Consider the following 13,940-nt stretch of genomic DNA (forward strand, 5'->3'; position numbering starts at 1 on the left):
GGGCCTGGCTTCTCCGCTGGCTTGGGAAGCTGGTTGCCCTTTCCCTTGTCTGGCTGGAGAACCTGCTTTTGAGGGGCTGGGTTTGTTAGAGAAGGGTCTGTAGGGGGCACAAACTGCAGAATTTATCCTCCAGCCTGGGGTCTTCTCCGCCTGTCAGGGGGACCCCCAACTGCTGGCGAGGAGACTCCATGTTGGGGCTGTCTGAGGGGAGGCACTGGAAGGGGGCTGCGAGCCACCCACCCTCCCGTGCCCACCCCGGGCAGCCAACTGGCTGTATTTCCTCCCCCCCACCAGGGCATGGGGGCTGTGGGGCAGAGCGGGGCCCCCGCAGCCGTGTTGTGACAGGCGAGGCTGGTGGCCACAGGCGGGCCAGGTGAAAATGGCTCTTTTAGCCTGCCCTCGGCACGACTTCCTCCGAAGCAGCACGGCTCCTTTCACCCGCTCCCTAATCCCGCTAATCCGCCCCACAACACTTGGAAGGTGGCCCCCGGCCTGCGTGCATCGCAGCCCTCGGGGCTGTGGCTTGCGAGCTGAGTCAGAGCGTGCGGGCATGTAAGTGCCATGGCTGGGGGGAGGCCACGTCTCTCGTTCGCCCCCCTGCCCTTGCGTCAGCTTTCATAGCTGAGCCCCAGAGAGAATTGGGGCCTGTCCCGGGGCAGGGAAGGGCTGGGCTGCCAGGTCCCAGCGGAGCACAGTGGGGCAACTCCCCTCTGGGGCTTGAGCCAAGCATGTTGGTGGAAAGGCCCCTATGGACTAACTGGGTTTGGGACCAGGCTCTTGGCAAGGGCCTGGTGCAGTGAGGTTGCTGCCCCAGCCCTGGATCGCCCTCCCTGCTTGTGTTTGGCCAGCGCTTGGCTGCTGCGGTTCCATCCTGCCATCCACTGGCTGCAGGAGTGGGGCACGTTACACTGGGCATTCCCTGGGGTTGGCGGTGCCATGCCAGAGGCCCTGGCAGGGGCAGGGTTGCGTGCAGTCAGGAGGAGATGGTCGTATTTAATTCGGCCAGGCTGTTAAACCTGGTGCATGGCACCGCGTGGCCTCCTGCACACCAACGGGCATGGGAAATACCCCAGAGACCGGTGCATGCACACACGAGGGCCGTTTCTGAGTGGGGCCCTTACCGAGTGTATTATAGTAACACCTACCGGTCCCCACTGAGATCATGGCACTGTTCTGCTAGGGTGCGACAGCCCCTGCCAACCAGGAGCTCGCAGGCTACACAGACAAAGGGCAGGATTATTAGCCCCATTGCACATATGGGAAACTGAGGCACAAAGCATGTGCTCCCTCATCCTGGGACTTGCCCAGAGTTGCAGAGTGGGGAATTGAACTCAGGTTGCTGGAGCCCCAGCCCAGCATGTTGCCCCCACCATTTCTTAGGGGGGGTCATGATGTCACAGTGTGTATTTGTGAGGGGCTGGACATGGGCGGTGGGTATCGTAGGCAGGGGGAGGCTGTGCTGCCCCAAACAGCCAGGTGTGGCCCCACCCATGCTCCGCCCCCAGAGCCCCCCTCCTGCTTCCTGCTCTGTGGCTCCCCCTCTGTGCTGCCCCCAGCTCGGGCCGTTCCACCCGCCCTCCCGGTGCTCTGGGGTTGAGGGCACTAGCCTGGGGCAGGGGCCGGCGGCCGTGGTGGTGGGGCTCTGGTGAGGGTGTGTTTGTGTGCGGAAGGGGCAGGGCGGGGGGCTAGCCACCCCCAGCTGGTGGTTTACTTGCCACCCGTGGTGCTGGAGGCCCAAAGGTGTGATGTCATGTGTGACACAGTGTGATGTCACGGTTCTTTTAGAATAGAAGGACGGGAAGGGATCTCAAGAGATCATCCCCTGCACTCATGGCAGGACTAAGGATTATCGAGGCCAGTGGTAATCAGTTATTTCTTGGCCCAGGTACAGTCAAGGTCCAGACTCCAGAGATAATAATGCAGAAATGATGACAATAATGATGACAGTAAATAATAAGATTGTGTGGTCTGTTCAAAAGCGTCTGGCAGTCTGGATTTGGTCCACAATCCATTTGTTGCCTACCCCTGATCTAGACCGTCCGTAGCAGGTGTTTGTCTAATCTGCACTTAAAAATCTCCAGTGATGGAGATTCTACAACCTCCCTGGGCAATTTATTCCAGTGCTTCCCCACCCTGACAGGAAGTTTTTCCTAATGTCCAACCTACACCGCCCTGGCTGTTATTTAAGCCCATTGCTTCTTGTCCTACCCCCAGAGATTAATCAGAACAATTTACCTCCCTCCTCCTTGTAACAACCTTTTATGTACTTGAAAACTGGTATCCTGTCCCCTCTCGGTCTTCTCTTCTCTTCTCTTCTCTTCTCTTCTCTTCTCTTCTCTTCTCTTCTCTACATTAAACAAACCCAGTGTTTTCAATCTTCTCTCAGAGGTCATGTTTTCTAGACCTTTAATCATTTTTGTTGCTCTTCTCTGGACTTTCTCCAATTTGTCCCCATCTTTCCTGAAATGTGGCGCCCAGAACCGAACACAATACTCCAGTTGAGGCCTAATCAGAGTGGAGTAGAGCGGAAGAATTATTTCTTGTGTCTTGCTTACAACACTTCTGGTAATACAGCCCAGAATGATGTTTGCTTCTTTGCAACAGTGTCACACCGTTGATTCATATTTAGCTTGTGGTCCACTATGACCCACAGATCTCTTTCCACACTACAGTCCTTCCTAGGCAGTCATTTCCCAGTTTGTATGTGTGCAACTGATTGTTCCTTCCCAAGTGGAGTACTTTGCATTTGTCCTTATTGAATTTCATCCTGTTTACTTCAGACCACTTCTCCAGTTTGTCCAGATCATTTTGAATGTCAATCCTGTCCTCCAGAGCACTTGCAGCCCCTCCCAGCTTGGTATCGTCCGCAAACGGTATACATGTACTCTCTATGCCATTGCTCAGCATGCTACATCGTTATCTGAATCGTTCAGCAGGTGAGCCGGCGAGTGAGCGGAGAAAGGCTCCGGTCCCACTTGGTGTGATGCTGTGTGACTGTGTCTGACGTCGGGGGGCCTGGCCTGCATGTGATGCCATTGAGTGTTACGCAGGGCGTGGGGGGAGGGGAGGACTGTATGTGACACCATTGTGGTTATGTGGGGGGCCTGGGCTGTGTGCGACACTATTGTGTGTTACGTGGGGGGCCCAGCCTTTGTATGATGCTGTTGTGTGTTATGATGGGGGAAGGGTGGTCTGTGTAGGATGCCGTTGTGTGTTACACAGGGAGAGTGGAGGGCGGGCTGTGTGTGACTCTGTTGTGTGTTATGCGGGGGTCTGGGCTGTGTGTGATGCCGTTGTGTGTTACCTGGGGAGGCTTTAGGTGTCTCCTGCCTGTCCCAGCCCAGCAGCCCCGCAGCACTTTGTACCCACGCTATGGCCCCACGCTGGCTCGGCTCGGCTCCCCACAGGTATGAGAGCAGGGCAGCCCCATTGGAACAGGGGCTAATGTTTGAGGACCCCATGGGGGGAGCCGTGAAATCAGTGGGTGCCAGTAGCTGCTACCACAGGACTCGTCACAGGGAGAGAAAAGGAGATTCCAGGAGCCCAGATACCAGGGCGATGGGCTCGACCTAAGATCTCCTGCAATCGCAAGGCTGAGCAGTACAGTGGGCAGGGGGCCAAGCAGTACTGATCAGGCCTCTGAGCCCATGGCAGGTTATAGGGTGGTATTAGGGAGTGTGCCCCATAGCTGGAGGCACCCAGGTGCCAGCGTGGCCCCCACGCTTCATAGTGTTGTCCAGCCCAGTGGGCCAACTCCATGACTAGGGGCTGGGGAAGCCCCAGTGTCCAGAGGCCACAGGCTCTCGTCTATCTGTGTTCCTGGCCCTGATTTTCTTCATCTGCCTGGCAGCCCCCTGGCTGTGAGGAGAGAGCTGGCTTCACACGGGGCCTCTCGTCTGGGTGAGCAAGCCATTTCCCCCTGTGTGTGTCTGGAACAGTCCTGGGATTTCTGCCCCAGGATCTCAAAACACTTTACAGACACTATGGCACACAGCCTCCCATCTCACAGGATCCTTAGTCCCATTGCTGCCAGTGGGGAAACCGAGGCACAGGGGCTCAAACCCAAGTGTCCTGACACTCTGTCTCTCTTCCCCCCCCCCCCCCCCCGGCTCCAGATGCTCCTTCTCACTGCCCTGCCAGGGCTGGGGGTGGAATTGCAGTCATCATTCCTGGGCAGCTCAGCCTATAGATTTCTAAGCAGGGTGACCAGATTTTATAGGGATAGTCTCAATATCTGGGGCTTTTCGTGTTCCGTTTGGGCGCCCTGCCATAGAAACCCTGCTGGGTGCTCTGAGCCTCTGGGAGGTGAGGTGGGGGGCAGCCCACTGGGAGACCGGGGTTCACAGGCCCATCAGCTCATGATGCCCCTGGATTGGCCAGGCGGGTCAATGCTGCGGTTGGGGGTGAAGGGGGTTTGTGACAGGTGGGTGGGTTTCCTGGGAGCTCTGCTCGTGTGGCCGCTGTTAGAGTGGGAGCATCTTGGGGAGAGGGGCAGGTGCCGGGGTCCAGCCTTTGCCAGCCCTGCCTCCCGGCCAAGGCTCTTGGGTGGCTTGTGTGATGAGTTGGGGGGGCTCAGCTGGGCTCCCAGTAGGCTCAGAAGCCGCCGTCACCCATGGTTCTTGCTGCCCCCTTGTCAGCAGCCTCAGCAGGGAGGCCCAGGGCTCGGTGGGCCCCAGGCTGAGCTCCTGGCTCTGCCCCAGACCTGGTTCCTGTAGGGCACGTGGGAGGGGATGCTGCCTGCCCCCAGCGAGATAGGCCACTGGCTGGGGTGTGTGTGTGTGACTGACTTCAGGACCCCCGCGGCGGGACACTGCTGGGCTGTAGGTGTGAGTGCCGGGGAGGGAAGCAGGCAGCATGGGCAAGGAACTGAGGGGTATTAGTGGTGACAGGCCCCACTGGTGCGAGCGGCTCTCCCTGCCCGGTTAGGTTGCATCTGGCTGTGCCGTGTTCCTGATGGTGTACAGAGCGGTTTTCACCGAATGCATCCGATGAAGTGAACTCTAGCTCACAAAAGCTTATGCTCAAATAAATTTGTTAGTCTCTAAGGTGCCACAAGTCCTCCTTTTCTTTTTGGGCTCCAAATGCAATTCCACTCTGCCTGGCTCCAGCCTCTGTCCTCCAGCCGACCACTTGCCCTCTCCCAGCTGGGCTGTGAACGTCCTCTTGGGCTGGCTGGCTGCTGGGTGCACACACGGCGCACTCTGCTCCGCAGCTTTGGGGCACGGCTCAGGGCATCCTGGGCTGCTCAGTGGCAGGTCGGGGCTGAGTCTGCCAGGCTGTGCAGCTGGAAGCAGCGTGGGCAGGACGCCAGTGTCCGGATCCTCTCCCTCACTCTCCTGGAGGCAGCGAGGGGCAGGGCGTTGTGGCCTGAATTCAGCTCCTGGAGGCTGAGTGTCGGGGCGCTGGCTGGTAGCGGTGACACCCCCCCCGCCGTGAAGAGGGGAGCCCTAGCCTCTCCTGTTGCAGTGGCTGCAGCGTGGGGGATGCTGCCCTGCAGAAACTGGGGTGGCCTTGGGTCCCCTTTCCTGTCCCATCCTAGGGGGCAGAGTCCTGGGTCTGAACCCAGACATGGCAGATGCAGTCAGTGGCGCCGGGTGTAGGGCTCTGGCAGCCATGGGGATGTGTGGGGCTGGGGAGATCTCTGAGGGCAGGTTGCAGCCCAGCCTGCTCAGGGAAAAGGGGGAGGCCCCCTGGCTCCTTGGTGCGGGGGTGGGAGGGGATGATGGGGCAGTGAGCCCGAGGGATGGGATGTGGTCCATAGGCCTCTCCTTGGTGCCCATTCACCCATCCGCTTAGCTCCATGCTGGTGTGTCCCCTGGAACGTGGGAGCCCCACGCTGAGAGGTGCAGGGGGAGCCTGTGGTGACACCCCAGCCCCCAGGAAATATCCACCCGCTGGGCCGCATTGCTGGTCTGTGTGCCAAGGGGTGGCGACGCCTCGGCCTGCAGGGCGCCCAGGAAGCGACTGGGCAGTGCTGTTTCAGAGATGGGCAGCGCCCACGGCAGGGCCTGCTGCAGGGGGCCTGGTCCATCCTCTGTGCAAGGCAGGGCAGGAGCTGTTCCTTTGGGCGCATTCAGCGTCAGACAGGCCCCGCGGGGCACACTGCCGGGGGCAGCACTGTGCACCCCAGCTCGGAGCAGGCCTGGATGATGGCTGGTGGCGCCATGCTGTTGCTATGGCAACCAAAGGAGAGCAACCCTAAAGAATCTCGCGTGGACCAGGCTGGCGCGGCATCAGCCCCGCCTCTCTGCCCATCCTTGGGCACCTGGCTCGGAGCCCCAGCGCCGTCGGAGTGGCCCTACCTCTGGCAGCTGGCCTGGGCCCTCTGTTGCCATCTCTCCCGCTCCCTGCAGGGGGAAGCTGGGGGAGGCAGCGTGGTCCAGTGGGTAGAGCATGGCACTCTCTGCCTGGGTTCCCTGGCTCTGCCTGCTGGAGGAGCTCGGCCCAGCACCTTCCCCCTCCACCCTGGGCCTGGCATTGAGGCTGTGGTGGGGCAGGGCTTGTCTCTTGGCAGGTTTCAGAGTAGCAGCCGTGTTGGTCTGTATCCTCAAAAAGAAAAGGAGGACTTGTGGCACCTTGGAGACTAACAAATTTATTTGAGCATAAGCTTTCGTGAGCTACAGCTCACTTCATCGGATGCAGGGTGCAGCCCCTGGCACGACGGGCCCCCGAGCTTGGCTGAACCCTCCAGCCACTGCTGGTGTGAGAATTGTAATGACAATCCGACTGGTTTTGCTGCAGAGAAAATGCCCTGAAGAGATTTTGCTTGGGGGAGGAACGCGTGGTGGGTACTGCCAGGCCGAGCCATGGGCAGAGGGGCAATAACTCCCCAGGCCTGGCATGCTCAGTGGGGCTCCCTGGGCAGCCTCCCAGCTGGGGGTGGCCTGGCTGGGTGGGAGGAGGTGCCTGATGCTGGCGCTGAGCTGAGGACTCTGTAATTACGAGGATCGTTCGGCTGCAGGGGAGGTTACTGTGCAGACATTGCCCTGCTCCTTCCGGGGCCTGGCCAGGAGCGGGTGGCGGTGCTGTCCCAGGTGGTGCTGCTGGGAACCAGGGGAAGAGCCGCCCGGGGGAGCTGGGGCACCCTGAGCTTGACCGTCTCTGAAAGCACCCCCTCCTGGCTGCTTTCCCCGGTGCATGAGGCTCCGTGGCGAGCTACGTTCAGGGCACCAGGGCAGGGTGCAGCCTGTCTGCTCCTGCCCCCATGCTGGGTACGCTCCGCCCTCGCCTGGCAGCTGCCCATGGAGTGCGTGGCCCTGAGGGCTCCCAGGTCTCTTCCCGCCGCGCTGGGTGTGGCTGCCCCGGCCCAGGAAGGATGGCCATACAGCCCAGAGCAGCCCGGGAGTGTGAGCTGCACCCGGGCTGGGCTGGCCCGGCTCTGAACTCGCCCCGACTGGCACTATCCCTGCTGGCAGGCCCAGATGCCAGCTCCCACCGAGCTGCCCTGGGAGGGAATAGGCCCCCCTCTTCCCCCCCCCCGTGTGCTGTGTTTGGAGGCCAATTAGCACCAGAACTGGCACAGCCCTGTTGGTCCTGGGGGATCCATCCCCTGCTGGCAGGGCCAGGCCAGGCCGTGCTCTGCCAGTGACATGAGGGGTCTCTGGTTTTAACCCAGCCCTGGGCCTGGTGCATGGCGAGGCCCAGCTTAGAGTGCAGGGCCTAGGGGAGCCAGGCTTGTTCGGGGCATACCGGGGGGCTCAGGCACTGCCCCGAGGCTCCTGTGCCCGATCCTCAGCCCAGGGGCCCTGGCACTCTGTGTGCAGATCCCCTCAGTGCCTGGATGCTCAGAGGCAAAGGCATTAATAAGCCCAAGGGGGGGCCGGGGGCTGGAACCAGAGGGGCCCTGTGCATGAGAAAGCCAAGGGCTCCTTTTGTTAATTGGAGGAAAGGAAAATTTTCATAGCGCTCCTCATTAACATGCTCACTCTTGCTATCTTGCTGGCTGGCAGAGGCCCCCCCACCCCGCACAGCCCCCTTACTCCTGGGATGAGAGCGGCCAGCCACGGCTGGCAGGGTGGCACTCCCTCAGCTCAGATCTGGGGGGCTGGGGTGGGTGCATGCCCCCCTGTGCCAGCGCTGGGGCCTGGCCCGGCCAGCCAGTGGCCCTCCCATTTGAATTGCGCTTGGCAGGCTTGGGCTTCGGCCTTGTCTTTTCATCTCGCCCCCTGGTTAATTAGGGGGTTGGGATTTGAGGCTTCCTCAGTCACCTTTGAAGCTCTCCTGTGGCTCGCAGCGCCCTGCTCCAAATTAACACTAATTACAAGGGACACACACACCCCCCAGCACTTGCGGATGTGCAGTTATTCCTGCAGTGGCAATTGTCGGTAACAACAGACACACCATGGAAATCGCCAGCAGCCGGATGGCCGGGGCTCAGGGGGCAGGCTCGCTGTGGGGTCTGTGGGGCATGCATAGCAGGAGGGGCTAGACAATAGGCCTGCGAGCTTGCTAGCTTGTGCTGTCTGTCCATCCTCCTAACGCCCCCCCACCCAAGCATCGCATCTCTCTCTCCATGCTGGGTTTCTCCTGGGTGGCTCAGCTGAGGCTGGAGCAGCTCAGTGCACCTCCCGCCTGACCTCCCAAACAGCCAGCAATGGTTTGGATGCCTCCTCCGACACCCACGCAGCCCCCCTGCATCTCACTGTCCCATTTCACAGGCACAATGGCTCTCCCTGCCCCCCCCCCCCGCCTTGGGCCGCCTTCCCTGGCACGGCCTCCTTCACAACTGGCATCCGACTGTCTCCAGCTGTTCCCTGGGCCCTTCAGGGAGGGTGGGATGGAAAATAAAAGCATGAAAGAAATAATAAGTCATTAAAGGCAAAGATTCTGTTGCTTATTTGTGGTCTCGCTCTCGCTGCGCCTGGCCTCCCATGCGCTGGCCGGCAGCCAGAGCTGGCAGCGTGCCGCACTGAGCTGGCAGCGGGAGGGACGGAGAGTGGTCCCAGTCCTGCTCCCTTGGCCGGGCGCTGGGGCCCACTGAGTTCCTTCCATCCCAGCCCCATGGCCGCTGTAACCCAGGCTGCTCCCTGCTGGGATCTGTGCTTTAGGACTGGTCCATCCGGCGTCTCCAGGTGCTGAGCGGCTGCGGCCTGAAGAAAGACTGACTGTAAACGGGGGCCCAGCAGCCGGCCATGTCGGGGGCTGGGTGCCAGCTGGGTCACTGCCTGGCTGGGCGACCGTGGCAAGTCACCCCCTCCTTGGTGCTGCTTCCCATCAGTGTGTCCTGTCGGGTTAGATTGTGAGCTCTTCTGGGCAGGGGCATGGGCAGCAAGTGGCACAGCGGGGCACCAGGCTGCAGAAGGGCTGTAGGGGCCACGGTAATAAGCAGAATGAGAGAAGGAAACCTGGGCAGGCCCAGCCCTCTGTGTGGTGCCCTGTCCTGGGCCGTTCCGTGGGGTGTCCCGGGCCTGTTCCCTGCTGGGCCTGTTCCACGGGGTGCCCCATGCTGCACGGCGTCCCGTCCCCAGCCTGTTCCACGGGGTGCCCCGAGCTGCACGGCGTCCCGTCCCAGTCCCGTTGGATGGGGTGCCCCATCCCATCTTGAGCCTGTTCCATGGGGTGTCCTGCCCCTGCCTGGTACTGGTGCCAGCTGCTTTAGAGGAAGGGGCAAGTGTCAGGTTTGCCAACCCTGCATTTTATTTCCAGAAAACAACCCCCTGCCCCCGCCATTGCCCTTTCTCTGGAAATGATTGGCCTGGCCCCGGCTGAGACGGGAAAGGCAGCTAGAGCCTAGGGACATCGAGCTGCGGGGCCAGCCGGGGAATGGAAATCTCAGGGCTCCTCAAGTGAAAAGGGAGGCGAGCAGATCCCCCAGGCTATGGGGAGGCCTGTCGGGAAAGACCCGGGATGGTCTAGAAGCACAGCCGGGTGGAGAAACAGGTCTGGTCACTGGCAGCCGGCGAGACAGGGGGTGCTTAGCGGGAGCGATTGGCCATCTTTGGGTGGTGGCGGGGGGGGAGGGGGCGAGGGGCTGGGTCTGCCTGAATGTAGGAGCCGCTGGCCCAGCCGGTGCCTGCTGAGGTAGTTCTGGATACATCTGCTTTCCCAGTTTCCACTGCATTGAATTCACAAGGTTGTTCTCAGAGCAGGGCTGGTCAGTACGGCAGACGGGCTAGTGAGGAGCGTGCCACACGTCAGGGTGTGTCGCTGGCGCGCCAGGGGCTGCAGGGCGTCAAGGGACAGCGCATTGTTCCTCTGATGGGAGATGGGAACGTGATGGAGACTGGCCGCTCAGCAGCGCGGTGGACTGGCCGGGTGCTGCCGTGGGAAAGGGCAGGAAATGGGTCCGTTGGGGTGAGACGTGCCAGAGAGCAAGGGTGGAAGGGGGAAGGCAAAGACGAGCTTGATAAGAAAGTTGCAGCCGCCTTGTGTGTGCGATGAAAGGAGTGATCTGCGGAAATGAGTCCCCTGGAGAGAGACTCTCAGCCCCGATGCTGGGTGGGGAGCGAGCAGAGGCAAACCAAAAGGAAGGACCCAAACCTCTCCAGTGTCTGTCAGACAGGGGCCACGCGAGGAATGCTCTGGGATGGCTACAGGGGTGCAGACAGGAGCGCTTGGAGAGCCTGCGTCTGGGGAGGAACCAGCGCGGGCTGTGTGAGAGGGCCTGAAGACGTGTCCGTGCCCGGTTGCGGCCGCAGGGCTGATGTTGACATGGGCCCGGACCGGTGTTTCCTCTAACTTTTTACGTCCATGTTCGGAATGAATTTTGTTCTGTGCCCCAATCTGTAGGTGATGTGTGACATGACCCTTGTGGCACATCATGCTCATACTGGTGCACATAACAAAATTCATGGGGTGGGGCTGAGGGGTTTGGAGTGCGGGAGGGGCTCATTTCTGGGGCGGAGGGTTGGGGTGCATGGGTGGTGAGGGCTCTGGCTGGGGGTGCAGATTTTGGGGTGGGGCCAGGGATGAAGGACTCAGGAAGCTGGAGGGGGCTCAGGGCTGGGCCAGAGGGTTGAGGTGCAGGGGGATGCAGGCTCTGGAGTGGGGCCAGGGATGAGGGGTTTGGGGTGCAGGCTGCCCTGGGGCTGTGGTGGGGAGAGAGGACTTCCCCCAGCCCTCTCTCACTGCAGCAGCTCTGGTGCGGCTGGGCCAGAGGGGGGCCACAAGTCCGGGGAAGGTCCGCGCTGGGGTCGGCAGGGAGAGGCGCCTCTCCCCACTGTGGCAGATCCATGCGGTGGGAGAGGCATCTCCCCCCGCCCCAGCCCTGAGCCCCTGCGCGGGGCTGAATAGGCAGCTGGGGGCCACGCAGCTGAGAGGGAACTTAGGGGACAGCGAATGGGAAATTAAGACAATGCCCGAGCAGTCCTGTGCTGCCATCCAAGCCTCTGTCCGCCTCGCTGCGGAGCAAGGGCTGCCTGACGCCATCCTGAAACACCGGCTGGAAGCTCAGAAATTCTTCCCCAGGCGCCCCGAGGCTCGGAGCTGGCAAAGGAGGTGAGGGTGCCGGGGTCCCAGCCACCCGCTGGGGTGGGCTGCGTTGCTGTAGTTTGCATCCAGCTACCGACAATGGATTGAAATTTGTAAGGAGCCGAGGGAGATTTGGGTCAAGCCCACGGCATGTCCCTTCCCCGCACCGCGGGACTGGCCCAGCCGAGCCACAGCGGCTGGCAGATTCCTGACGTTGTGATCTCCGGGCCGGTCTGATTTATCTAATGAGCAGCAAAGCACAAGGAATTGTTGTTTGTTTCAGTGTGCAGAGGCCAGCCGGGTCCGGGCCCCACCCTAGAGAGGACAGTTCGCTGCCCCAGAGAGTGTGCAGTGCGTTTTATGGACCCCACACCTGGTCCCAATGGGGCAGGAAGAAGAGCCGGATGGGATGGCCCATGGTTCTGATCCTGTCCCTCTCATCTCGCTTTGAATGGCGGGTCCGACGGCTCCCTCACATCCGTGTTAGCGAAGGAAGGGTGGGTGGGGCTCGTCTTGGGGCATCGGATGAGTGGGAGGAACGGTACGGCATAGCTGAAATGAGAATCGAGTCAGTTCCCAGACATCCCGCCCAGCCAGGGTAGCATCTGTCAATGGGGTTTTTCAGGTGTCGGGTGGGTTTGGCCAAACCGCTGTCATGTGCTAGGTGCTGAGAAAGCAAATGAGAGTGTCCATATTTACAGGCAGGGGCGCCTTGCTCGCAGAGCCGCAAGGGTGTGGGCAGCAAAACCGTGCTTACGAGGCAGCTCGGGCAGGACATGCTGGGGGGGGAGTTGCTTCCTCTTCTGTTTCTCTTCTGGTATATCCAGGCGGTACCTGCATAACATAATGCAGACATTGTCCAGTGTTAAACAAACCCCGGGTCTTGGTAGACAGAGACTCAGCCCACTTCGTTCCCCAGCAAAAGCACCCTTAAAACCCTTCTAACCTTTCATTAAAGATCCAGAAAAGAAGGGAAAACAGCTAAAGCCTTTGAAACGCCAAAGATAAACTACGGCTTTTATTGTAACCCAGGCCCCATTCCTGCTTCCGCTCCCGTCAGCTGGAGCCCGTCCTTAGAAGGAAAGGCCCCCTTGTCTGATCGCTTTACATGGTATCAAAGATGGTCAGAACGGTCCACCCAGCTGGCGTTTGGGACGTGGCTGGAGCCGATGGGGTGGTGACGTCGGCTGGGTCCGTCTCTCTCTGATCTGATCAGGACACGTCTCAGGATCAGCGTGACGAAGGCCCGGGGCCCCCGGAGGCAGTGCGGGTGGCAGCTAGGATGGTGGGGCTCACTCCAAAAGCCTCTGTCTGACCATTATGTCTTTCCCCACAAAATCTCTTTCTTTAAGGCCCCACCAAGGGGCCAGCCCAGCCCCTCATGATTTTGTCCACCAGTGTGGCCAAATATCAGACATATCAACTTTGGCACATTAACTTCCGGCTGCACCTCGCCTGTTAATTTCAGCACAGTCCTTGAGCGATGTTAGCTTGGCATTTTGGATTAGACTACGTCAGTTTTCTGTCCTTTTGGACCTTTGTTCACCAGTGTTGGTTATTGTAACATCTGATGAACTTTTTACAGCTGAGCTCACAATTGGGGTAAATTTGTAGGCCCAGCCTGTCTCACGATCCATAGAAACATCTGATCCCCTGCTGAACTCTGTGATATCCTATGGCAGGGAGTTCCATGGGTTAATTTTGCATTGCATAAAAACATGTTCTCTAATTTCTTGCCTCCTTATTTCGTTAGGTGTCCCCTTGTTCTAGTGCTCTGGGCAGAGCTGAGCTCCAGCCAGTCTCATCTACAGGGGGCGTCCGCCTTCACCAGCGCTCTCAGCACAGTGCAGGAGGGAGCAGGCTCCGTGAGGGTCCCCAGCCACCTCTAGGGCAGTGCGTTAATTGAAGTTCTCTCATTCTCTCCCCAGCTGGCAGCCGTGTCAGCCAGGAGCTCAGGTACACAAAAGAGAAGCTGGGGGAAGAATCCATCTACACATCCCAAATGCTGATCCAGACCCCAAAACGGGAAGGGGAGAATGTCCTCACCCAGGAGGCGCTGGAGCTGCACCTCGAGGCGGCGCTGGCAGCCAGCAAGGTGCAAGTCTCGCTGTATGGAAAGTGAGTGTGACACAAAAGGGCCACGGATCATGGGGGTCCCAGGGTCTGGATTCCACCCTGCCCAGCCCTCCTAATGCCCCTGGCCCCCTGCCCCTCCTGGCGCCCCAATGCCCTGCCCGTCCTAATGCCTGTGGCCCTCCTGGCGCCCCACCCCTCTTGACGCCCCCAACACTCTGCCCCTCCTAACTCTTCCTAATGACCCAGTCTCTCTTGATGCCCTGCCCCATCCTGATGCCCCACATCCCGTGTCCTTGCCCCGCCCCTCCTAACGCCCAGCACCGTACAGCTCCCTCCGGCGTTCTCACCTTCCTTTCATTTCTCTGCTTATTTCCCCAGATCCTGGGATTTGAACAAAATCTGCTACAAGTCCGGCGTCCCCATCATTGAGAATGGCATGATTGAGCGGGTGAGGC

At 60.1% G+C, this 13,940-nt stretch overlaps 1 protein-coding gene across 1 annotated transcript in view; it reads left to right on the forward strand.

Annotated features, from left to right (window-relative positions):
• The window catches only part of PTCH2 (patched 2), a 47,102-nt gene that overhangs the window by 11,120 nt on the left and 22,042 nt on the right, over positions 1-13,940 (forward strand). The window contains exons 3-4 of the mRNA XM_038414865.2: positions 13,338-13,527; positions 13,864-13,933. Of these exons, the coding sequence (XP_038270793.1) occupies positions 13,338-13,527; positions 13,864-13,933 (260 nt within the window). The remainder of the gene's footprint in view (positions 1-13,337; positions 13,528-13,863; positions 13,934-13,940) is intronic.

The sequence above is a fragment of the Dermochelys coriacea genome, chromosome 8, assembly GCF_009764565.3.
Source record: "Dermochelys coriacea isolate rDerCor1 chromosome 8, rDerCor1.pri.v4, whole genome shotgun sequence".
NCBI classification, from domain to species: domain Eukaryota; kingdom Metazoa; phylum Chordata; order Testudines; family Dermochelyidae; genus Dermochelys; species Dermochelys coriacea.